General features: G+C 53.6%; 1 protein-coding gene across 1 annotated transcript in view; it reads right to left on the reverse strand.

Annotated features, from left to right (window-relative positions):
* LOC144950451 (dynein axonemal heavy chain 9-like) overlaps positions 1–23282 on the reverse strand; it is a 113412-nt gene that overhangs the window by 57955 nt on the left and 32175 nt on the right. The window contains 25 exon segments of the mRNA XM_078880567.1: positions 3001–3105; positions 4287–4391; positions 4394–4448; positions 5044–5072; positions 5156–5176; positions 5178–5222; positions 5224–5291; positions 6296–6335; positions 6337–6387; positions 6390–6539; positions 6716–6808; positions 6810–6842; positions 8124–8276; positions 9556–9682; positions 10486–10616; positions 11436–11621; positions 14234–14488; positions 15586–16015; positions 16913–17079; positions 17850–18072; positions 18586–18831; positions 19283–19497; positions 20193–20392; positions 21226–21361; positions 22839–23080. Of these exon segments, the coding sequence (XP_078736693.1) occupies positions 3001–3105; positions 4287–4391; positions 4394–4448; positions 5044–5072; positions 5156–5176; positions 5178–5222; positions 5224–5291; positions 6296–6335; positions 6337–6387; positions 6390–6539; positions 6716–6808; positions 6810–6842; positions 8124–8276; positions 9556–9682; positions 10486–10616; positions 11436–11621; positions 14234–14488; positions 15586–16015; positions 16913–17079; positions 17850–18072; positions 18586–18831; positions 19283–19497; positions 20193–20392; positions 21226–21361; positions 22839–23080 (3506 nt within the window).

Below are 23282 nucleotides of genomic sequence, written 5' to 3' on the forward strand. Positions count from 1 at the left end.
TTCCGCAGGCCCTTCTCAAGTTTGGCGAGAGACCTGAATGGATTTTATGTCCTCAGTGCCGTTACCAGGCAGCTGCCGGGTCGTTCGACTTGCCCGGACCTGCCGCTCTCTGTCACTTCTCCAAACATTATCCCCCCCCCCACAGCGTGCCTCGCACTCGCCCTGCCTACGCAGCAGCAGCAACAGCCGCCCTCCTCCAAGCTCCCCCACAGCGAACAAAGGAGGCACGGAGAGGCTCCGCTTGGCAAGCCACTTGAGTTGGCACCCGCTCGTGCCGGTCTCAAAGGGACAGGGTGCACTTGTTGAGTTCACTTGACTTTCTCTCCGACCGTCGTGCTCGCGCGGGCGAACCTGAGCCCCCCGCACGCGCACGAACGGTCGTCGCTGATCCGACTCGGTTGCTTTGATGTACACGAAATAAACGAGCGAAAGGTCTTTCTTCCCTTTTGCTTTGGCTCCACACCGGTGATGGATTGTCTGGCATATGTATAGTGACTTGTACAAAGGAACGATGTTGTAGACGGGCTAGAGAGCTGAACTTTGGTACAAATTGTAGTCGATTCTATGCTTGTAAATTAGACATCTGGAAAAATTGGAAAACCAACATTTTCGTGACAAACATTTGTGCAGGAAATGTAATTTATATTTTATTTTTTGGTTTTGTTACGCTGAACTCTGCCGTTGCGAATTTTAAATAATCTAGATTGAAAACTCATTTCTTTTCAACTGATTTTTGTGTTTAGTTTATTGTCCTTCCCCAGCAACCTCCGATTAGCACTGTTGGCTCCGTATGGTGTGAAAGAAGTTCAACATACATACCTACAAAGTCTGAACCGGCTGTTTGAACAAATGCGACTGGAGAAAGAATATGTGTCTAAATGCTTGCATGTGTGTACGCTGAACTTCCTTCACACCGTACGTAGCCAACCGTGCTAATCGGAGGTGGTGGGAAACAGCAGCGGGAACGGACTCGACCTTGTCGCCTGTCGCCGGACTCGCGCTGCGACTGCCACGCTCCACTGCGTGTGAATTCATTTACGCGTGGCCTGACCAACGGTGGGCTTAACCCTCTCCCGTTCCGAGACATCTGCAGCGAGTCGCAGGGTGTGTCTGTCCCGTTCACCGCTGAATCTCGGAACGCACGAGCGGCTCGGCATTCATTTTATTTAGAGGCGTAGCAGCGCCGTCGTTTTTAAAGACGTCGTTACTCAACGTAGAAAACTGTAGCGACAAGACCGCCGCACTCCACGACAGCTGGCGCAAAACTGTGCCACACGCCAGAGGTCGCAACCGGGTGCCCGATACCCGTACCCTACCCGATACCCGGCTACCCGTACCCGGCCGGGTACGGGTACGGGTAAGGAATCAAATTGACCCGTTTGCGACCTCTGCCACACGCCCCTCCCGCATGACGTGCGTAATAACTCTGTGATAGCTATTTATTTTTTTAATAACTCTGTTGCTATTATTCTCGAGGAACTGCCAAAGTGGTGTAGCGGCTCAGCAGAGCACTGGACTCGCAATCCAGAGGACACCGGTTTGACTCCATCTCCTGGCAGTTGTCGAAATAACGGCACGGTAAAGTCGATCGGCAGGGCCGCGTGTGGTGGGGTAAACTGTGGGTCCCTGCACTCGATCTCTAACAAGTCTCGTCAAACGTGAAAGGATAGATATTCATATTCTTAGGTTTTTTCGGTAAAGTCACGTAGGTAATTTTTTTTAATTTAAATTAATAAAAGTAAAATAAAAATAAAATAAAAATCACGACGTTTCGGAGGCAACACAAGCTTCCATCTTCAGGTGGAAACGTCGTGATTTTTATTTTTTACCTACGTGACTTTACCGAAAAAAACCTAAGAATATGAATCCTTGCAGTCACGAAAGCTTCAAATCTAGAAAGAAGTGAAAGGATAGACCCAATGCCCCCTCTGAAGTTCGCTCAAACGGGGGCCCTTCCATCAGCGTTGGCGTGAGCGAGCAATGGCAGGGCTGCACCTTCATGCCACTCGAGGGTAGCTCTGTGAAATCCACTTCTGCGAGGCATTCTCTAACACTAGAAGGTCGTGGGTTCGATCCCTACCCTGACGCCTGCTTGGAGTTTGCATGTCTCTCTCTCCCCGTGGTCACGTGGATTTTTTCTCCGGGTCCTCCGGGTTTTTTCCTCCACATTTAGAAACGTGCATTGAGAGGATTTGGCTACGATAAATTTCCAAGCGAAAAGCCACTTTGTTGAGCTACCATTTGTGGACAAACAGGTAATAGCCCATGTTGAACTTTTTTTCGTAACGTACGTAGCCAACCGTGCTAATTACTCTAGATGATTATTTAAAAGTTGCGTAGCTCCCATTTGACTTCCTGATATCAGAAGGAAGAGAGCATTCCAGACGGCCGCAGAAGCGCATCTCAAAGCACGCGCGATGCAGTCACCGAAAGCCGCCGCCGCTGATGCCAGGATGACCGCAGTTTGCGTGATGGTTAGTTAGTGAGTTAGTTAGACAGTACTGGTAGGAACCTCCTGGTTACACCAGCCCACAGGGGATTATTGTGTCTGTCGTACAGGGAGGGGCTGGGTGGGGAAGGAGGGGCTGGGTGGGGAGGGGAGGGTGGGGAGGGGCTGGGTGGGGAGGGTGGGGCTGGGTGGGGAGGGGAGGGTGGGGAGGGGCTGGGTGGGGAGGGTGAGGAGGGGCTGGGTGGGGAGGGTGGGGATGGGCTGGGTGGGGAGGGTGGGGCTGGGTGGGGGGTGGGAGGGGTGGGGCTGGGTGGGGAGGGGCTGGTCACCCCGTGGTGCCCTTATAAAACTCAACGTTTAACCTACTCATGCCGGCTTGTGCCCGCCCTCACAATCGGGCATATTTGCGGAAAACACCACACCGCCGTTGACCCTGGCCATTGACCGAGCAACCCAACGTTCCTACCAGCTCCCTCCGCAGGAATGTGTTTAGTTAGATCGTTAGTTAGTTAGTGAGTTAGAGAGTTAGTTAGTGAACCCGGAGCACTCACCTGCACGGCCACCACAGAGAGCACCTCCACCGAGATGCGGTTGAACTCGTCAAAGCACCCCCACGCCCCCGTCTGAGCCAGCCCCTTGTAGATGCTCCCGCACGACTGCACGCGGGAACACGCGGGGCAAGGAATTATTGTGAACGACAACAACAACAACAACGACAACAACGACGACAATGACAACAACAACAAACACACATTTCAGGAATCAAAATGGATTTGCATTGTGCCGCTGGGCACTTACTTGATTGCGCTTTCGAAATTTTTATTTTATTATTATTAACTCAAAGCGCCTCGCATCACACGTCTCATCTATAAAACTACTTTAAACTATTTTTTTATTTAACCAGGTGAGGCCCCAACTGAGCTGTAAAGTTCTTTTTGAGAAGCATCCTGGCGATCGCTAATGATCGCCCAACAAAGTGGCTCATCATCATCATCGCGTGGGGAATGCATTGCAGCCAAATACTCTCAGCGCGTGACGTTGATTCTAAATGTGGAGGGAAAAAACCGGAGCAGCTGGAGAAAATTCCACGCGACCACGGGAAGAGAGAGAAAGAGAGACACGCAAACTCCAAATATACAGCAGCAGGCGTCAGGGTCAGGCTCGAACCCACGACCTCCTGTACAGCGGGCGAGGGAGTTAACATCTCACCACGTTTTTTTCTTAACAGTATTCCAGTTGCTGTCCGTGGTGCTAACGTTAAGAAAAAAACGCCACTTTTTTCAAATGTTCTTGCCGTGGTTTTCACACCTGATGATGATTGCTTGTGTTGCAATCGAAACGTCGTGAGAATTATATTGTTTTACTTTTATTATTTTATTATTTCCCTTCTACGTGATGACTTTACCGAAGGAACCAAGAATATGAATCCCTGCACTCACGAAAGTTTTCAATCGAAATTTTACCTCCTTGTTGTTAATACCCACAGTAGCAATAACAATAATAACAACCAGGGCGGCCGCCAAGATTGAACCGAGAACCCCTTACGACTGGCGGCAAGGACGCTACCGCTGGCCGCGTCACCGGCCCCAAGCTCATCCCAGACACCAAAAAGGGGGGGCCCCACCCCCCCCCCCCCAGCTTCCTTCTTCGAGCAGCGTGAGCCTCCGTCGACTTTAGCATGATGACAAATCGGACGCACGGCGGGACGAAAAGTTACTCGCACGAACCAACACGCTCGCAACCGCTCCGGAATGATTCTCGCGGGCGAAATAAACCGTTTGCGTCAGCGCTCGAATTTAAAACGACGCGGCGACGAGACGCTCGCTGCCCACTCGCCCTTGTAGTCCATCTGCTCGGAGCAGTTGAACACGTAGACCATGATTCCCAGGGCCCGGCCCAAGTCCTTGGTGGTCTCAGTCTTGCCGGTGCCGGCCGGCCCGCTCCGCTGGCGCTCACGCTCATGGTCAAGTGTAGCGACTGGGTCAGCGTGATGTAGCACCTTTGACAGCGAGGTGGGGGGAGAGGGGGTGGGGGGGTCACACGCAGAGGCAAAAGGGGACGTTTGTTTACTCGGGTAGAAAACCTCACCGAGTCTCAAGACTCGTTTGTCAGGTGGGTCCTGCCAAGATTTTTCAAGTCATTTGCAGGTCATATTTCAAACGCCGGTTACATTGAATCTATTTTTTTTTGCCGGTGAGTCATACCGGTCGGTGAGCTGTGCAATGACTTGATGCCGGTGAGTCGTACCTGTCGGTGAGCGGTGCGATGAATAGACACTGGTGATTCATACCGGTCGGTGAGCTGTGCGATGACTACACACACTGGTGATGTATACCGATCGGTGAGCTGTGCGATGACTAGAAACTGGTGATTCGTACCGATCGGTGAGCTGTGCGATGACTACACACTGGTGATGTATACTGATCAGTGAGCTGTGCGATGACTACACACTGGTGATGTATACCGATCGGTGAGCTGTGCGATGACTAGAAACTGGTGATTCGTACCGATCGGTGAGCTGTGCGATGACTACACACTGGTGATGTATACCGATCGGTGAGCTGTGCGATGACTAGAAACTTGGTGATTCGTACCGATCGGTGAGCGGTGCGATGACTACACACTGGTGATTCATACCGAATCGGTGAGCTGTGCAGTGGCTTGATGCCGGTGAGTCGTACCGGTCGGTGAGCGTGTAGTGATGACGAGGCGCGGCGTGTTGCCCAGGGTACTCATAGGAGTAGAGGAACTGCGCGTCGCAGATGTTGGCGTAGCCAGTGCTTCCTCTCGTCGTCCCAGCGGTGACGCAGCTGCGACAGCCAAATGAACGCCTGCGAGTTCTCTCACCTGCGCACACCGCACAAAGAACCCCACCCACCACGCCAAGTGCTGTTAGCGAGCGAGGGGGGGTGGCTGGCCAGCACCAGGCCGGCCGCCAGCCTTTGTCTCCCCAGTGGTGATGTTTACACACACTGCACCAGACACTCATTTGAGGCCGAGTCGACTAAAAGAAGGGGGCCCAAGACCGGTTAAGATAATCGTCACTGGTGTTGGCCGTGAGCGGGAGTCGAACTCGGGTCGCCGGTTCGTAGCGCAGCGCCGCTAATCTCTACCTACACCACCGCTCCACACGCCACACACACACACATATGGAATTAGCATAAAAAAATCGAAAATGCAATCGCTTTAAATATTCAGCTTTAATGAATCAAGAATGTATTCCTTTTCTTGCATAGCGGCTGCAGGGGTGTCAAACTTGTGATCATGGGCATTAAAGTGGCCATACCCTGGCTTATAGTCAGGGTACAATGGCAGCACAGCAAGTGGGTTCAATTTCCGCCTGTGCGCGGTTTCAGCGTTCGCACCACCCCGTCCGTCCGTTCACAAACCCTCACGGGGTCTGCAAAACATCAGATATAGGACCACAGAGCTTGGGCAGGAGGAGGGGAGGAGGAGGAGGAGGAGGGAGGAGGAGGGAGGAGGACGAGGAGGGGGGAGGAGGAGGAGGAGGAGGAGGAGGAGGAGGAGGAAGAGGAGGAGGGAGGAGGAGGAGGGGGGAGGAGAGGAGGAAAAGGAGGAGGGAGGAAAAGGAGGGGGGAAGAGGAGGGTGAAGGAGGAGGAGAAAGCGGAGGAGGAAAAGAGGAGTAGGAAGAGGGAGGAGGAGGAGGGAGGAGGAGGAGGAGGGAGGAGGAGGGAGGAAAAGGAGGGGGGAAGAGGAGGGTGAAGGAGGAGGAGAAAGCGGAGGAGGAAGAGGAGTAGGAAGAGGGAGGAGGAGGAGGGGGGGAGGAGGAGGAGGGAGGAGGAGGGAGGGAGGAGGAAGAGGAAGAAAAATAAGGAATCCCCGACCTTCTGCGCGATCATCTTGGGTGACGACGTCGCGTGCGTGCGACATCGATGGTGCAGATGGTCATGATCTTCTGGCGGTCCCCGGGCGTCAGAGCTGCCCGATGAGCATGGAGATGAGGGTGTTGAGCTGCGCCACCTGCTTCTTGAAGTACTCCTTGAGCGCTCCCTCGTAGCCCTCCTCCAGGCGAGCAAACGAGATGCCCACCTCCGTCGTCCACCAGATCTGCGTGCACGTGAGAGCCACCTGGCCCGGCGGAGACAACGCACGGGCAGAACCAACGCGTCGGACACCAACGCGTCTCACCCGCATCAGAAGTCACAGCATCTCACCTGCATCAGAAGATAGTCACTGCATCTCACTCGCATCAGAAGCAAGTCACAGCATCTCACCTGCATCAGAAGCAAGTCACTGTTTCTCACCTGGGCCGGATAATCGAAGAGCCACTGTTCTCTTGGCTTCTCCTCGTAAGCCACCACTGCCTCCATCATCTCGTTTCGCACCGTGTCTCTCATTGCTGTCCAGCAGCCTGTTCAGCCAGACCTCCACCTGCAAGAAGAGAGTCCCACGGCACTTTCTTAATAGGCCTGCTTAGCTTAATAGGCTTGCTTAGCTTAATAGGGCTGCTTAGCTTAATAGGCCTGCTTAGCTTAATAGGCTTGCTTAGCTTAATAGGCCTGCTTAGCTTAATAGGCCTGCTTAGCTTAATAGGCTTGCTTAGCCAGGAAAGCCTCAGGATGGTCCTGCAGATCTCCCGCAGTAGAGGGAACGATGCTGCTGCTCTTGTTTGATCCCAATCGGGTAGTTTTCAGATACTGGTCCTACAATTTGGATATTTGACAAACACCAGATTGAAAACTCATTTCTTTAGAACTGCTTTTTGTGTTTAGTATTGTGTCTTTCCCACGCACCTCCGATTAGAAGTTGGCTACGTACAGTGCGAAAGAAGTTCAACGTTCATACATACATAGTTACAGTTTGCAAGCCATCCAACAAAGACGATCGCTCAATCGCGCGCGTTCAGAAGCGCTTCTGCAGCCATCTGGAACGCCCTTCCTTCCGATACTAGGAAGCCAATGGGAAGTGCATTTTTAAATCACATAGATTGAAAACTAATTTCTTTCAAATGGCTTTTTGTGTTTAGTTTGTGTTGTCTTTCACCCGCACACTCGGAATAGCACGGTTTGCTATGTACGGCGCGAAAGAAGTTCAACATAGATACGTACGGTTACATTGTGCGGTTTTTATTTGAGCTATAGGAGGAAACCCACGTAAAGCAGGGGGAGAACAAGCAAACTGCATACACGAGAAAGGTAGTTAAATTTTGATTTAAAGCTTTCGTGACTGCAGGGATTCATATTCATGGTTCTTTCGGTAAAGTCACGTAGAAGGGAAATAATAAAATAATATTAATATAAAAAACAATTATTTTCACCATTGGAACCTCATTTGCCAGTAAAAATATGATAATTGGTTTTTACACCTTCTATCTGGCAACAAAACTGACACCTTTTTACAAGGAGTCATGTTTGCATAGGCCACAATACCTGCAGTCATAATGCAAACAAGGACAGTGCACATTATCAGAGTTATGTTTTTTGTTTGCATTATGACTGCAGGTATTGTGGTCTATGCAAACATGACTCCTTGTAAAAAGATGTCAGTTTTGTTGCCAGATAGAAGGGTAAAAAACCAATTATCAACAATTATTTTATTTATTATTTCCCTTCTACGTGACTTTACCGAAAGAACCATGAATACAAGAAAGGTAACCGAGCCGGGAATCGAACCCAGGCTCCTTGTCGCCGCGAGGTGCCGAGCGTGTCGTACCGGGCCACTGCAGTCGCACGGCGCGTTGAAGGCCACGAACTCTCCCTCCTTGCTGTACATGCCGAGCCCGATCTTCGTCTCCGTGTCGCCTGGGCCCTTCTCGAACTCCATCTTGGCCATGTTGTCAAAGAGCTTCGACAAGTGGCGCTGGACCTGCGGTGGTGCGTTGCATGCGTGAGCGCGGGGTTCATCGCAGTCACAACAGATCCAAAGCACTTTTGGAATTTGCCCGCTTTTCGTTCTCGTAAGCCCGGCGCTATCGGCACGAAGGTAGGTGCCGGGGTTTTTTCACAGACACAGTCCTGCAGGGACTACCTCTACTTACGAATATTCGAATTACGAACTTGCAGAGATACAAACAAAGCTGTCCTGTACGTCCAGTTGCCTGGTCGGACCGAGAGTCGTAAGTTCAACTGCCGCGCAATAGATGGCGGTGGTGGTTTCTAAATCTGCAGAACATGAATAACCAGCGGCATCTACATCTACAGAACATGAAAATCAAATGGCATCTACATCTACAGAACGTTAAGAACCAGTGGCGTCTACACATGCAGAACGTGAAGAACCAGTGGCATCTACATCTGCAGAACATGAAGAACCAGTGGCATCTACATCTGCAGAACATGAAGAACCAGTGGCATCTACATCTGCAGAACACGAAGAACCAGTGGCGTCTACATCTACAGTTGATTATACAACTTTTAAAGCTATTCCCCCGTGTTTAGTGTATACGCCGTACAACATGTTTCGAATCGAAGGGAGTAAAGTTGGACTCACGAACAAATCGCCTTACGAACAGACCTCTGAAACCTAACTCGTTTGTAAGTAGAGGGGACCCTTACGGGAAAATGTTACTGCTGGGTGTCATCCCACTTGAGTGATTATATTATTCAAATTTGGAGCGCGACGGCCGGCACAGAATATGGCCTGGCTCTTTATAGAATTGACGTCCCGGTGGGTCTTTAACGTCCACTGGGAAGCAGACGGAGCGTATCGCATGGTTAATACACACGCCGCAGTAATAACCAGGGCGGCCTAACGGATTCGAATCGTGAACCTCAAGTGGTGAACGTGCCACTGCTGGACCATTTTAGCCAAAGTCGTACAAAATTCATCATCAACACCATAAGCCCCTGGTTCCAGCCGGTCGGCCTTACGAACTACTCCAGTGACCTACAGACTGACTCGCGTAGAGACAAACTAACTTACAGGCGAAATTGCCTCTTGCCAACAACGTCTGGTAAAGCAGCGGCGTTCGTTCAACAAGCCTCGCCCTGCTGATGAGACCCAGAGGCCTGAAACCGGCGCAGAGTTTTCTCGCTTTCGACAAACGCCGCTGAACAATATCGGCACGGTGGACTAAAAATCGCACTTGATTCATGATTATCATTTATACGTGGGTCGGCTACGGAGGTCTGCTGGGCTCTCCCACCAGCTGAGGGTTGGTGCCGTTGGAGAGAATGTCCAAGAGGTCGGCCGACGAGATGAAGTAGAAGCGAGGGAAGGCGAGGCGCTTGGTGTCCAGGTACTCGGCCAGAGCCTTCTCGCACAGCGCCAGCCTGCGGTCAAAGCCACGGCAAACGAGACGAGCGAGCGCGATCGCCCACCCTCCCCCCCCCCGATTCGTCGTCAACAACTCGGCCTCGCGATCGGACCGTGGCCGTGGTGCGAGGACGGACGACAACCGAGCTGAACGTCGGCGGTCTGAGTGCGACGCCGCTGCAGCGAACGACGTTGCTGCGGGGCCTGGCCCAGCGACAAAGTTACGTTCTGTTCCCCTATGAAGCGGCGGTAGTAGTTGCGCTCCTGAAGAACACCGCGTCGTGGAAAAATCGCGTTGTAACGGATAATATACAATGTGGAGTAAAGCATAGTCGGCGATAACGCGTGAGATGCGTACTCAGCAGAGGTCGCAACCGGGTACCCGATACCCGTACCCTACCCGATACCCGGCTACCCGTACCCGGCCGGGTACGGGTACGGGTAGCCGTTTGCGACCCAGGTGCGGCCGGGTACGGGTACGGGTAGGCCGTGAGTCACTGGTGAGTAACCGTTTGTCACTCATTTCCCAACGTCTTGTCTCTTCTCACAATTCAAGTTCCTAGAATCAACCCACCCGCGCCTGCAATATGGCTTCATCCCAGAGGTCGCAATCGGGTACCCAATACCCGTACCCTACCCGTACCCAGCCGGGTACGGGTAGGGTACGGGTACGGCCGGGAACGGGTACCCGTTTGCGACCCTGGTGCGGCCGGGTACGGGTAAGGAATCAAAACCCGTTTGCGACCTCTGTTCGTAACGCAGCGCGCTGACCGCTACACTACCTCCACAATCACACGCACGCACACGCACGCGCACGCACCTGCCCTGAATGTCCTCCAGCTGTTCATACAGCCCCGGCTTGTTGGTGGCTTCCACCACGTTGGGGGTCTTCTCTGTGTCGTACGCCCGCTCGCGGAAGTCCGCGTCGATCCCCTCAAAGCGCTTGCTGTCCTGCGATCGGGGGCCGGAGAGAGATTCGGTTAAAGTGGAACCGCGTCGCTGCGAAGGAGCGGCGATCCGCAGACGAGGAGCTGGAGCCGGGACTGCTCTGAACTCCGGCATTAAACCACAGCGGCCCCCCCCCCCTCCCCGTATAGACTTACCACAAGGACAAAGATCCCCCGTATAGACTTTAACAGACTCTTGGGGCAAGTGCTGCTAGCGAGCGCCTATGAAAGGCCGGCACGGCACACGAGGGGGTGGGCGGCCAGCACCACGCCCGGCCGCCTTTGTCTCACCTAGTGGCGACGTTTACACGTCGCACCAGGTACTCATTTGAGACTGAGTCGACCTACGGGAGGCCCAGGACCGGTTCAGATATTTGTCACTGACGTTGGCTGTGAGCGGGAATCGAACTCGGGTCGCCAGGTTCGTAGCGCTAACCGCTACACTACCGCTCCCCATCACACAAAGACACACTGACACACAGAAACACTGACACACAGACACACTGACACACTGAGACACAGACACACTGACACACAGAGGCACAGACACACTGACACACTGAGACACAGACACACAGACACACTGACACACAGAGGCACAGACACACTGACACACTGACACACAGACACACAGCCACACAGCCACACTGACACACTGACACACTGACACACTGACACACTGACACACAGACACACTGACACACAGACACACAGACACACACAGACACACACTGACACACTGACACACAGACACACACGCGGGCGAGTTCCCTACAGACACCACCAAACCCCAACCAAAGGCGCGCACGCAACAGGCACACACCTCGGGCAGCTGCGAGCGGATGTCCTCGGAGCCGATGAAGATGCTCTCGAGGTGGGACCACGTGCGCTGCACCTCCAGCCAGATGGAGATGACCGAGTCGGCCGTGGAGAGGCGCCGCTGCCAGCTCGACACCTCCTCCAGGAAGAACGCCACGTACTTGGACGTCATCAGGTTCTGCAGCTGCACCTGCGGGGCGAGAAAGGAACGGCGGGGGCAGGCGGAGGAGGCGTGTGGGCGGTCGCGCCGCGGCCTTCGTTTCGGTCCGAGCGGTGCCTTCCTGAGCTTTGGAGAAACTCGACGCTTCTCTTGATTCCGTTTAGCAATCGGCTGCGACGTTCCGCTTGCGACTGTCCCACGCATCACCCAGCCAAGGTGGACAGCCCGGATTTTAATTCCCACTTCCTTAGGGATGCTTGATGCAGTCCCAAGCGAATTGCCGCGTATCTAGCCACTACAATTCGTCGCAAGGATTGTTCCCCCTGGGCTGAAACAACAATAAGTGGTGCGTTAATTGCCGGTTAATTGTTCCATAATTACTCCCTATTTGCTCGTTAATTGCTCGTTCATTTGTCCATAATCACTCCCTAATTACCTGTTAATTGCTCCCTAATTGCCCATTAATTGCTCGTTCATCGATAGTTAATTGCTCGTCAATCGCTCGTTAATTGCTTGTACACGCTTGTGCCTCGCTGTGTCGGGTGGTGATGGAGGCCTTCCGTGTCCAGAGTCGGCAAGTAGCGGTCAACGCCACGCTAAACAACCACCGCATTGAATGCTACGACTCTGGATCATGATTTAAAAACATAACTGACTCTATAGTCATGTTTATAATGACTCGTCTGTACTGCCCGTGCCGTGTTCACCATCTGCACTGCCGTGCCGTGTTCACCGTCTGTACTGCCCGTGCCGTGTTCACCGTCTGTACTGCCCGTGCCGTTTTTACCATCTGCACTGCCCGTCCCGTTCACCATCTGCACTGCCCGTGCCGTGTGCACCGTCTGCACTGCCCATCCCGTGTTTACCATCTGTACTGCCCGTGCCGTGTTCACCGTCTGTACTGCCCGTGCCGTTTTTACCATCTGCACTGCCCGTCCCGTGTTCACCGTCTGTACTGCCCGTCCCATGTTTACCATCTGTACTGCCCGTGCCGTGTTCACCATCTGTACAGCCTGTGCCGTGTTTACCATCTGCACTGCCCGTGCCGTGTTTACCATCTGTACTGCCCGTCCCATGTTTACCATCTGCACTGCCCGTGCCGTGTTCACCATCTGTACTGCCCGTCCCGTGTTTACCATCTGCACTGCCCGTGCCGTGTTTACCATCTGTACTGCCCGTCCCGTGTTTACCATCTGCACTGCCCGTGCCGTGTTCACCATCTGTACTGCCCGTGCCGTGTTCACCATCTGTACTGCCCGTGCCGTGTTCACCATCTGTACTGCCCGTGCCGTGTTTACCATCTGCACTGCCCGTGCCGTGTTCACCATCTTGACTGCCCGTGCCGTGTTTACCATCTGTACTGCCCGTGCCGTGTTCACCATCTGCACTGCCCGTGCCGTGTTCACCATCTGTACTGCCCGTGCCGTGTTTACCATCTGTACTGCCCGTGCCGTGTTCACCATCTGCACTGCCCGTGCCGTGTTCACCATCTGTACTGCCCGTGCCGTGTTCACCATCTGTACTGCCCGTGCCGTGTTCACCATCTGTACTGCCCGTGCCGTGTTCACCATCTGTACTGCCCGTGCCGTGTTCACCATCTGTACTGCCCGTGCCGTGTTTACCATCTGTACTGCCCGTGCCGTGTTCACCATCTGTACTGCCCGTGCCGTGTTAACCATCTGCACTGCCCGTGCCGTGTTCACCATCTGTACTGCCCGTGCCGTGTTAACCATCTGCACTGCCCGTGCCGTGTTTACCATCTGCACTGCCCGTGCCGTGTTTACCATCTGCACTGCCCGTGCCGTGTTTACCATCTGCACTGCCCGTGCCGTGTTTACCATCTGCACTGCCCGTGCCGTGTTTACCATCTGCACTGCCCGTGCCGTGTTTACCATCTGCACTGCCCGTGCCGTGTTAACCATCTGCACTGCCCGTGCCGTGTTCACCATCTGTACTGCCCGTGCCGTGTTCACCATCTGTACTGCCCGTGCCGTGTTTACCATCTGCACTGCCCGTGCCGTGTTCACCATCTGTACTGCCCGTGCCGTGTTTACCATCTGTACTGCCCGTGCCGTGTTCACCATCTGTACTGCCCGTGCCGTGTTCACCATCTGTACTGCCCGTGCCGTGTTTACCATCTGTACTGCCCGTGCCGTGTTCACCATCTGCACTGCCCGTGCCGTGTTCACCATCTGTACTGCCCGTGCCGTGTTTACCATCTGTACTGCCCGTGCCGTGTTCACCATCTGTACTGCCCGTGCCGTGTTTACCATCTGTACTGCCCGTGCCGTGTTTACCATCTGCACTGCCCGTGCCGTGTTTACCATCTGCACTGCCCGTGCCGTGTTTACCATCTGCACTGCCCGTGCCGTGTTTACTATCTGTACTGCCCGTCCCGTGTTCACCGTCTGTACTGCCCGTCCCATGTTTACCATCTGCACTGCCCGTCCCGTGTTTACCATCTGCACTGCCCGTGCCGTGTTTACCATCTGTACTGCCCGTCCCGTGTTCACCATCTGTACTGCCCGTCCATCGCTCTTCAGCAACCGTGCGAGCGAAGACGATTCGCGAAGTCGTCGATAAACACCAAAGGGCGATCGATCGATCGCACGAACGCCCCTCCCCCCCTCCCCCCCCCCCACCTGGTTCTCCTCCAGCGTCTCGATGAGCTCCTCGTCGGAGCGCAGCAGCGGCACGGCGGTGCGCGGGTGCGGCTCGTAGCCGAAGCTCATCTGTCCCCAGGTGGAGCGCAGCTCACGGAGCACCTTCTCCATGCCCATCTCCTTCACCGCCTTGTCCACGATGGAGCGCACCTCGTCCTCAAACGAGTGCAGGTTCAGCTGCAGCAGGTCGGCCAGCGTGGTGTCTTCGTCCATCGAGAAGCGCACGCCCGTCGCCTGGGGGCCGCGCGACGCGCGAGACGGTGGGAGGTGGGGGGGGGTGAGGTGACGCGGGCGGAGAAGTTACGTACAGACGGGATGGGTGAAAGTAAAAGGCAAATGAGATCTTCTTGGTTCTTTCGATAAAGTCACGTAGAAGGGAAATAATAAAATAATAAAAACATAATAAAATAATTCTCACGACGTTTCGGCCACAACTTAAGCAGCCGTCTTCAGGTGGAGAACAGGTCTGTCAAGTAGACAGAGTCTGAATGTGTCTACTTGACAGACCTGAAGACGGCTGCTTGCGTTGTGGCCGAAACGTCGTGAGAATTATTTTATTATGTTTTTTTTATTTTATTATTTCCCTTCTACGTGACTTTACCGAAAGAACCAACAAGATGAATCCCTGCAGTCACGAAAGCTTTACATCGAAAGGCAAATGAGATGTGACAACACGTGACAAGGTAAAGTAAATTTCGATTTAAAGCTTTCGTGACTGCAGAGATTCATCTTCTCGGTTCTTTCGGTAAAGTCACGTAGAAGGGAAATAATAAAATGATAAGAATAAAACATAATAAAATACAATTCTCACGACGCTGTCTTTCCAACAGATCTGTTCTTCACCTGAGGATGGCTGCTTCCGTTGTGGCCGAAACGTCGTGAGAATTGTATTTTATTATGTTTTATTTTTATTATTTTATTATTTCCCTTCTACGTGACTTTACCAAAAGAACCAAGAAGAAGGTAAAGTAAACAAAAAGTCGATTTAATTAAGTAGAACGTGTCGTCTATATTTATTTAAAGTTGCGCATTTTTACATGACGTCACATTTCGCAACTCCCCCCCCCCTTGTCACACATCGTCACAAATATCTGACCCCCCCCCCTCCTAGTTGCGTGACGTCATTTATGGACTGTATACCAGGCGAGGTAGTTAACAATATGAATGTACCAGCAAACTGTGCGGTAGTTCTCAACCTTTCTGGCAGTGGCCCCCCCCCCCCCCCAATCTTGCGTCCGTCTTACGAGCGCCCGTACGCGTGTGCACGCGTGTGCTTGCGTACGTTGAAATCCTTTCGCCCCGTACGTAGCCAAGTGCCCAGCCGCACCCACCTGCATGAGCTGCTGCCAGTGCCGCTCGCGAATCGCTGGGTTCTGCAGCTCGGCGACGGCGCGCAGCGACGTCATCATGTTCTTCACCTCCGAGTCGAGGCCCGAGAAGGCGTCCCATGCGCGCGTCTCCTTGTCGAGCGCACGGAGGTCGCGCGCGAACCGCTTGCACTCGGCGTCCATCGCGTCCACGTCCAGCTGCCGCCACCTGGTGTCGCGCCAGTCGCCCACGCTTGACCGCACCAGCGCCGTCACGTCCCACAGCTCCCGGAGGGCGCGAGCCTCGCGGCGGCACTGCCGCAGCTGCCGCGCGTCCGGCACGGCCACCTCGAAGAGGCCGGCCGACTCGGCCAGGCTGGCCAACGACGCCTCCATGGAGGACAGGTCGCGGTTCCAGGTGTCCAGCAGCGGATAGGGCTTGGCGCAGTCATAGCTGTGGGTGGGTGGGCAGGGATTTGAGGGTCGCGGCTCGGATCGGCGCGATGCGGCGGAACCAAGTTTGCGTTTCGCGTGCTCGACAGCGCTCAATCTCCGACTCAGAAGTAACGCGGTGGAAAGATGTTAACTCCCTCGCCTGGTATACAAGAAGTCGTTGGTTCGATCCCGGCCATGAACGACTGCTGTATATTTGGAGGTTGCATGTTTTGCCCCGTAGGGTCGTGTGGATTTTTTCTCCGGGTCCTCCGGTTTTTCATTCCACATTTAGAATCGTTTAGAGTATTTGGCCTCTTCTTGGTTCTTTCGGTAAAGTCACGTAGAAGGGAAATAATGAAATAATAAAAATAATAACATTTTATTTTTTTATGTTTTATTTTTATTATTTTATTATTTCCCTTCTACGTGACTTTACCGAAAGAACCAAGAAGATGAATCCCTGCAGTCACGAAAGCTTTAAATCGAAAAGTATTTGGCCTCCGCTATAAATGTCCATGCTGTGACGAGCCGCTTAGTTGAGCTATCATTTGTGACGGCCAGGTCGCCTCTCTTTTAGCCCCGCCCCCCCTCCCAATACGTTCCATTCATTGGCTACCACATTCTGATAAGCTCCTCCCCCCTCCTCCCCCTTAACTTGTATTTAAGAACTTGCATCTTGGAATCCCTGCCTCACTTGATGCAGCAAATCTGGCTGTGACGGTCCCACCTGATGACGGAGACTTGTGTTACCTCCGAAACGTCGTGATTTTTATTATTTTATTTTTATTAATTTAAATTTCCCTTTTTTTACCTACGTGACTTTACCGAAAAAACTAAGAGTATACTTACCCAGTAAAATAAAAAGTTTAGTTTCAGTATTAGGACGAAGAATCCACCCCCCCCCTCCATCGCTCACCAGAACGGCGCCTTCGCTCGGAAGCGCTCGCGGAAGCGGTGCTGCTCCACGTCGAAGGCGGCGCACTTCCTGCGCAGCACGGCCACCTCGGCGGCCTGCAGCGGCGCCACCTGCTGCTTCATGGCCACCGCGCCCTTCTTCAGGTTCGTCCACTTCTCCGGCAGCTCCTGCGGCCGACGCGCGGTACGCACGCACACGCAGAGGGAGGGAGACACAGAGAGAGCGGTGGGGAAGTGGTCGTTGTTAGTGGCTACGGAAACTTGCAGAGCAGCCTGGGGCACCTCAGCTGATGTGCTGCGAAGTGTCGCCCCTCTGTCGCCTACCAATTGATCTCCTCGGTGGCCGAGGACTCCTCTGGGAGCTCGTAAAACAAAAACTGCCAGATGCACAACTATATAACGCAACGCGCATCCGTCACCGGGAACACAAAACCGCTGGGTGCACGATGAACCCTATTTCCCATTCCGACGACGTACGTGTACGTGCACGTACGTCATCAGTTTTTTATTCTGATTCGTACGTCGTCGTATAAGTACGTCGACGAATTTGTACGTCGTCGGAACGGAATCGAAAGAAAAAGTACAATAACTTTATTGGTACCGAGGCTCCCACAAGGCCATGCGTGAGGGCGCGGGGGCACAAATTTGCGCCAGCTATCATAGAGCGCGGTCGTGTCGCTACAGTTCTCTGCGGTGAGCATAATGTCTTTAAAAACAACGACGCCACTACGCTGAACCGCTCGCACGTTCCCAGATTCAGAGGACAGTCTCGGAAAGGGAAAGCGTTAAGCGCCACACCACGGCCACGGGTCTCTCGGCGCTGATATTGCCGTTATTGACGCTCTGACCCCTAGGCCCCGACTGGACACCTGTGAGAAAGAGCTTCATAGCTCACCGGATACCTCACGCGGTCTAAATAAATATTCCGCTTCCGATACCTCGAGCTGCCTGTAGACGTCGTCCGGAAGCTCCTGGTCGTACGACTTGAGGAGTTCGATGGTCTCCTTGAGCGGCTCGAACATTGCGTCCGTGCTCGCCTGCCGCTCCTTGACGGCCATCAGGTGGCCCATGACGTCCACCAAGGCGTGGTAGTCGCCCTCCTTTATCTTCTGGCCCAGGCCCTCCTCCTTCTCCTGCACAAACTGCTCCAGGCCCAGGAGGCTGCGACGAGAAGGGGTGGGGGGGGGGGGGAGTAGGCAGCGTTCGAGAACCCAGTCTCGTTCCGGTTGGCCGGTCCAACCCCGGATTCCAACGCAGGTTCTCCCGCACCGCCGATTAGCGCGGTCGGCTACGTACGGTGAAAAACAAGTTCAACATACGTACTGGAGAAGCCACTGGAGTTGTGCACTTTTAAATCATATAGATTTAAAACGAATTTCTTTCGAACTGCTTTTTGGTGTTAAGTTTGTTGTCCCGCCTCTGATTTGCACGGTTGGCTACATACGGTGCGAAAGAAGTTCAACATACAAAGATCCCGAGTAGCCTTAACAGACTGTTCAGATAATCATCGCCAGCGTTGGCCGTGAGCGGCAATCGAACCCGTGCCGCCGGGTTCGTAGCACGATAACCGCTGCCCTACCGATCCCCGTACAAACACATATCGCCGCTACCACCACCGCCACCGCCAAACTCAAGGCCACCGGGGGGCCACAGCCAAGCAACGTCTCCACCCACCTGTTGGTGACGTGGTCGACCAGGTGCTGCTTGAACATGAGGCTCCAGCGCTTGATGATGTTGAGCAGCGACGCCTTGAAGGGGCGGGCGTCCACGCGCAGCCACCCCTCCGCCGTGGTGGACGGCTCGAGCCGCGACGCCTCCTCGTGCAGCCGCTCGTAGCTGTCCACCTGCTCACGGAACTGCGCCAGCGTCGGGGGCTGCTCCATCACGCCCGCCGCGTGCCCCTCGTCGTCATCCGCCGCCCTGCCGCACGAGTGGTGGGGGGCGGGGAAGAGGGGGGGGGGGGGCGCCACGGCGGCAACAATTGCTCGGCATCGTCGTTGGCCGTCGTCGTCGTCATCGTTATCGCGTAGTGTTTCTACCGTGCCGCCTCCCGTGCAAGATGTCAGTCTGGTGTCTCGAGACGTGGGTTCCAACCGGATCTCTCGCAGGGCAGCGGCCCACGGAAGCGGATGACCACAGAGCTACCTCCGAAGTCCCTTCAAGTGACCTTTGGTTGGTCCGCACACAGCGGAGGGCACAGTGTTTAAACGTCGAGAGGTGACGCAATATTGTTACACGCGCAGGTCCACGCACCGCTGTCCATGGACCTGCGCCCGAATCGTCACTCCCGTCGCGCCTGGCCGAGCAACGGTCGCCCCGGCGCGTAAACGATCCTACCCGCCCGCCCGCCGCCAAACCCTCGTCGACTCACGTGTGTGCCGTGGCGAGCATCTCCACCTCCTCGGGGGTGAGCGCGTGGCCGTAGAGCAGGAACTGGCGCAGGTACTCGTGCCGGTCGTCGGCCCAGAGGTGCGCGTACGTCGCCAGCGTCGCGCGGTACTCCAGGCAGCGGGCCGCCGCGGTCCGCACGCGCCGCATCAGCTCGTCCCGCATGTCGGCCAGGTCGACCATGTCCTCCATGTCCGCCTGTCGACGACAAAGGCAGAGGCCCCCCACCCCCCATCGTCAACCGGGGCAGCGGCGGCGGTGGCTCACGCCGCTGCACGCGGTTGCCGCGATGAAGCGCTTTGGTGGCAGCGGCGAGGGTTGGTGGATCGCCGCACGAGGGTCGTGAAACTCCCTTCCCCACGCGGGTGGGCGTCGAGGAGGCGCCTTGCCGCGGCTCGCCAGGACAAGGCGGTACGGCTAAAAGTGTGGGCGCCCAACTTCTGTCCATACGTCATAGAGCGTTTCCCCCTCGCACGTGTGTGTTTTCTCCGGGTGAGCCGGTTTCCTCCCACATGTATGCACGTATGTTGAACTTATTTTGCACGGTACGTAGCCAACCGAGCCAATCGGAGGTGCTCGCGTAAATACTCATTCATTTGCCAATAACATCTTAATAATCCAGGATAGCAGAGCTTGGGCGGGCAATCGTTGGCACCTGCTCACTGCATGGCTGCCTTCTCGCTTGCTTACGCTTCCTTTGCGTCGCTCTCTCTCTTCAAGAGCAAGCGAACACTGTGCTGAGCATAGCAAGAGGAAACAAACAGATAAAGGCACAGCACCGCAATTGCCCGCTCAAGCCCCTGGTGCCGGACGGGGCTTGTGCGCTGCGGCGGGGGAGGGGGGTGGGGGAAAGGGGGACACGTCTTCGGCGCGACGCCCCACGCCACACGCACCTGGTAGTGCGGGAAGCTGCTGTGCGCGGCGAGGCGCGGCACCAGCGACGAGACGCGGTACACGTCGTTCACCAGCGCCTCCACCAGGTCCGCGAGGCCGTCGCCGCTGTCCTGCTCGTCCAACGACGGGCTGAACACCAGCTCGGGCGCAACAAGCTCCAGCCGCACCTTGAAGAGCGGAGCGCCGCACGTCCGGGCATCTGCGCGACAACGTTTACAAGTGGCAACGTTTACAAAAGGGTCAATCCGCCTACCGCCACGTGGTGATGCTACATCGTCGTGCAATATATTGGGCACCACGGTGGTGAGATGTTAAGTATACTCTTAGTTCTTTCGGTAAAGTCACGTAGGTAAAAAATGAAATAAAAAATAATAAAATACAACAATGAAAATCACGACGTTTCGGAGGCAACACAAGTCTCCGTCATCAGGTGGGACCGTCACAGCCAGATTAGCTGCATCAAGCCTTGATGCAGCAAATCTATGTGACTTTACCGAAAGAACTAAGAGTATGAATCCTTGCAGTCACGAAAGCTTCAAATCGAGATGTTAACTACCTCATAATAAACGTTCTTGGGTTAGATCGCGTAATTTATAAATGTGTCTTAACCCTCCACCGCCCAACACGGCCAATCAGCAAAAAAATGTCACGTTGAAAAAAGACATAGTTCACTACTTTAAACCCAAAAATGTTTATTATGAATATTATTGGTCGCGAAAGCCTACGTGTTAAACTGTTAACTAACTCGCCTGGTATACAGGAGATCATGGGTTTGATCCCGACCCTGACGCCTGCTGCTGTATATGTGGAGTTTGCGTGTCTTTCTCTCTCTACCCCCGTGGTCGCGTGGATTTTCTCCGGGTCCTCCGGTTTGTCCCTCCACATTTAGAATCAACATCACACGTTTAGAGTATCTGGCTGCTGTAAATTTCCACGTGACAAGCCACTTCGTTGAGCTATCGCTTGAGGCCAGCTCTGCAGGCCTTAACTGGTGACTTGAAACAATAGTTGAATAGCTTCAGTCTCTCTCACCCATGTTCTCGATGAGGAACTTGAGCGAGCACTCTATGGCCGTGAAGAACCCATCCACCACCATCTCGTCCACGTACTCCACGTACGCCTGCCACTCCTCCGAGCTCGCGTCCGCTTGCAGCAGCTCCAGGTTCTCCTGAGAGACAGCGGACCCCGCGGGCACGACGGCCGGGCAGCGGGAGGGCACCGTTAAACCCCGTGTGTCCCGTTGGCGGGCGTCGCTCGCTCTACATCGGCGTTTAGCGGCGCGCTCCGCAGGACTCCACGGGAGGTGGGAAAATCGCCGGCCTAATTCGCGGCCTTTAGCCCACAGAGAGAATTCCACATTCCCATGGCTGTTGACTTCGCGCAAGGAGGAATCCGTTTCATCGGCCTCCGTAGAACGAACGGCACGATTTGAATTTGCGGCCCTCCCAGTTTTCGAATCACTTTCTCCAAGCCCAAATAAATGGCCGCATGTAGCGAAACGCTGAATTAATGCGTTGAGCATTGTTATCTGCCTCGCCTGGCGTGCAGGAGGTCGTCGGTTCGAACCCAACCCTGACGCATGTATATTTGGAGTTTGCGTGTCTCTCTCTCCTCTTGGTCGCGTGGATTTTTCTCCGGGTTTTTCCCTCCACATTTAGAATCGACGTGCGTTCGAGAGTATTTTTTACCGCTGTAAATTCCCACGCGACGATAAGCCACTTCGTTGAGCTATCATTCGTGATGGCCAGGACGCTTCTAAAAACGAGCTCTCTATATACACACAATAGAACCCCTCTTAACGACGGTAATTGGCTCCACGAAACCGGTCGTTTGGTGATTTGGTCGTTAAGCGAGTATAGGAAATACACGTCAAAGGATTAATTCGTTCCGATAGCATCAAAAGTTACACTTTATCAACCAAAAAATAAACTTTAAATTTAAATAGATATGAATACATAATGATACTAACAACATTGTAAACACATAACATTAAAAGAAACATAGTTAATCAATGCATCAATTAATATTTACTGTACCGACAACAACCAGCTGTTAATAGGGCAATGGTCAATAAGCAAAGACATTGGGCTCTATGGAGGCACAACACCACTATACACTACACTATACACTACACTACTATACACTACATTTTACACTACGCTATACACTACACTACTATACACTACACTATACACTACTATACACTACACTATACACTACACTACTATACACTACACTATGCACTACTATACACTACACTATACACTACGTTATACACTACACTATACACTACTATACACTACACTACTTTACACTACACTATACACTACTATACACTACACTATCCACTACTATACACTACACTATACACTACATTATACAATACACTATACACTACACTACTATACACGACGCTACTATACACTACACTACTATACACTACACTATCCACTACTATACACTACATTACTATACACGACACTACTATACACTACGCTACTATACACTGCCTCTATGGAGGCCCGTTGTTAAGCGATCAACAGCAGTGGTAGATAACAGGGGTTCTGCTGATTAGCTCAGCGGGGCCTTACATGGTAAAATATAACAAAAAAAAGCTGCACTTGAGTTTCGGTTAACCCGCGTACCTTGAGGAGCTCGTGAATCTTGTGGCCCGAGTCCCGCAGCGACTGGTACCGTTTCTCCAGCCGCTCCTTGCGATCGTCCAGATTGAGGAGCGTCTCCCTCTTGCCTTCCTTGCGCTCGAAGACGGGCGACACCCAGGCCTTCATGAGGCCGCAAGCCACCTCCACGTTCTCCTTGGCCCTCTGCGTGCGACTCTCCAGGCCCTTGACGAGGTCGCGCGTCGTCTGGATGTACTCCCACACGCCTGGCGGCGCGTGGACACGTAGCAACAGGAGCGGCGTCAGTTTGATCACGGGCGGCCGAAACCGTGATTTAAAATACCGACTATTTCCCCTACCTGTACAGTCTACATAACCTCGTGCCACGGCAGCTCTCTCGCCTTCTTCAGCAGTTGTTTCTTGCTGCAGTTGTCCCACCTGATGACGATTGCTTGCGTTGCGATCGAA

Source organism: Lampetra fluviatilis, chromosome 58 (genome assembly GCF_964198595.1).
Source record: "Lampetra fluviatilis chromosome 58, kcLamFluv1.1, whole genome shotgun sequence".
In the NCBI taxonomy this organism is placed as follows: domain Eukaryota; kingdom Metazoa; phylum Chordata; class Hyperoartia; order Petromyzontiformes; family Petromyzontidae; genus Lampetra; species Lampetra fluviatilis.